Source organism: Buceros rhinoceros, unplaced genomic scaffold (genome assembly GCF_000710305.1).
Source record: "Buceros rhinoceros silvestris isolate BGI_N320 unplaced genomic scaffold, ASM71030v1 scaffold35688, whole genome shotgun sequence".
NCBI lineage: Eukaryota > Metazoa > Chordata > Aves > Bucerotiformes > Bucerotidae > Buceros > Buceros rhinoceros.
The window spans coordinates 1-1,163 of NW_010428012.1; the positions used below are offsets into that span (position 1 = coordinate 1).

Below are 1,163 nucleotides of genomic sequence, written 5' to 3' on the forward strand. Positions count from 1 at the left end.
CCCCTCCAGCACCCCCAAATCTATTAATTCTTTTTATATGCAAATATTAATAAAATTATGCCATCCGAGCCCTAACGCAAACACGGACACACACCAGGGACCCCCCCGGCTCCTCTCCGGGGGGGGGTTAGGGGATTTTCGGGGGTTTCGAGCCCCAGCCAGGGGCAATCTTTTCCCTTTGCGACTGGCGAGGGCCGGGACGGAGGTGCCCGAGCGTCTTCCCTGGACAATTCCCGGCAAAGCACCCCAGGAATTCCCTCCTCCCGGAGCGCCAGCCTGGGACTTCACACAACTTAGCGGCTCTGGGTTTGTTTTTCCCCGATTTTCCCCTCTTTTCCTTCCACACCAGCCCCGATTTTTCCGGTTTCATCGTGAATATCGCGGGGCAATTATAAATTAACATCTTTCTCCATGTGCTCCTCAAACTAGCCCACATTGCACTCAGAAGGCAACAACCGTCCTATTACAATGTTTGGACCAACAATGCTATCTAGATGATTTGGAGACTGCAGTTGAGAGAACAGAAAACATGTTGCTCACTTGCACACCAATGACTGAAAGCTGATCTTTTCACCCCACAGTGTATTAGGCAAGTTGCTAACAAGTGAGCTGCTCTGACAGCCCAAGGCTACCTATGTGCGGACCCTGATAAAGGGCCTAAACAACTGATGAACCTATACATCTGTATGTCCAAGGTTTAAAAGCTCTTGATGTGCAGCACTCGTTTTTTTTTTTTTTTTTGCATATTAATAAGAGATTTCCTTTGTCTGAGGGGTTTGTGAGGGTACGGACCAGAGCCCGTCCAGCAGCTCCCTCCCTCCCCACCCCAAAAATCCAAGTTTCCTCAAGGTAGTTTCCACCAGAAGTGATGGAAAAGAATAAAAATTAAAACAAAAAACCCAAGCAGGGGACCCCCCACCTCCTGCCATCCCACCTAAAGAGCCTCTTTGCTTTTCAACTTGGAATCTTTCTTCCACTTCATCCTCCGGTTTTGAAACCAGATTTTGATTTGTCTCTCGTTCAGGCAGAGGTTGTTGGCGATTTCAATGCGCCTCCGCCGCGTCAGGTATCTGTTAAAATGAAATTCTTTCTCTAGTTCCAGAGTTTGGTAGCGGGTGTAGCTGGTTCGGGAGCGGTTACCATCCGTTTCTAGGGAAAAAAAT

The 1,163-nt window shown here is 48.5% G+C and overlaps 1 protein-coding gene across 1 annotated transcript in view; it reads right to left on the bottom strand.

The window, feature by feature from the left end:
• Window positions 1–934: 934 nt before the first annotated feature.
• The window catches only part of HOXC5 (homeobox C5), a 2,279-nt gene continuing 2,050 nt past the window's right edge, over window positions 935–1,163 (bottom strand). The window contains 1 exon segment of the mRNA XM_010142136.1: window positions 935–1,149. Coding sequence (XP_010140438.1) covers window positions 935–1,149 — 215 coding nt within the window.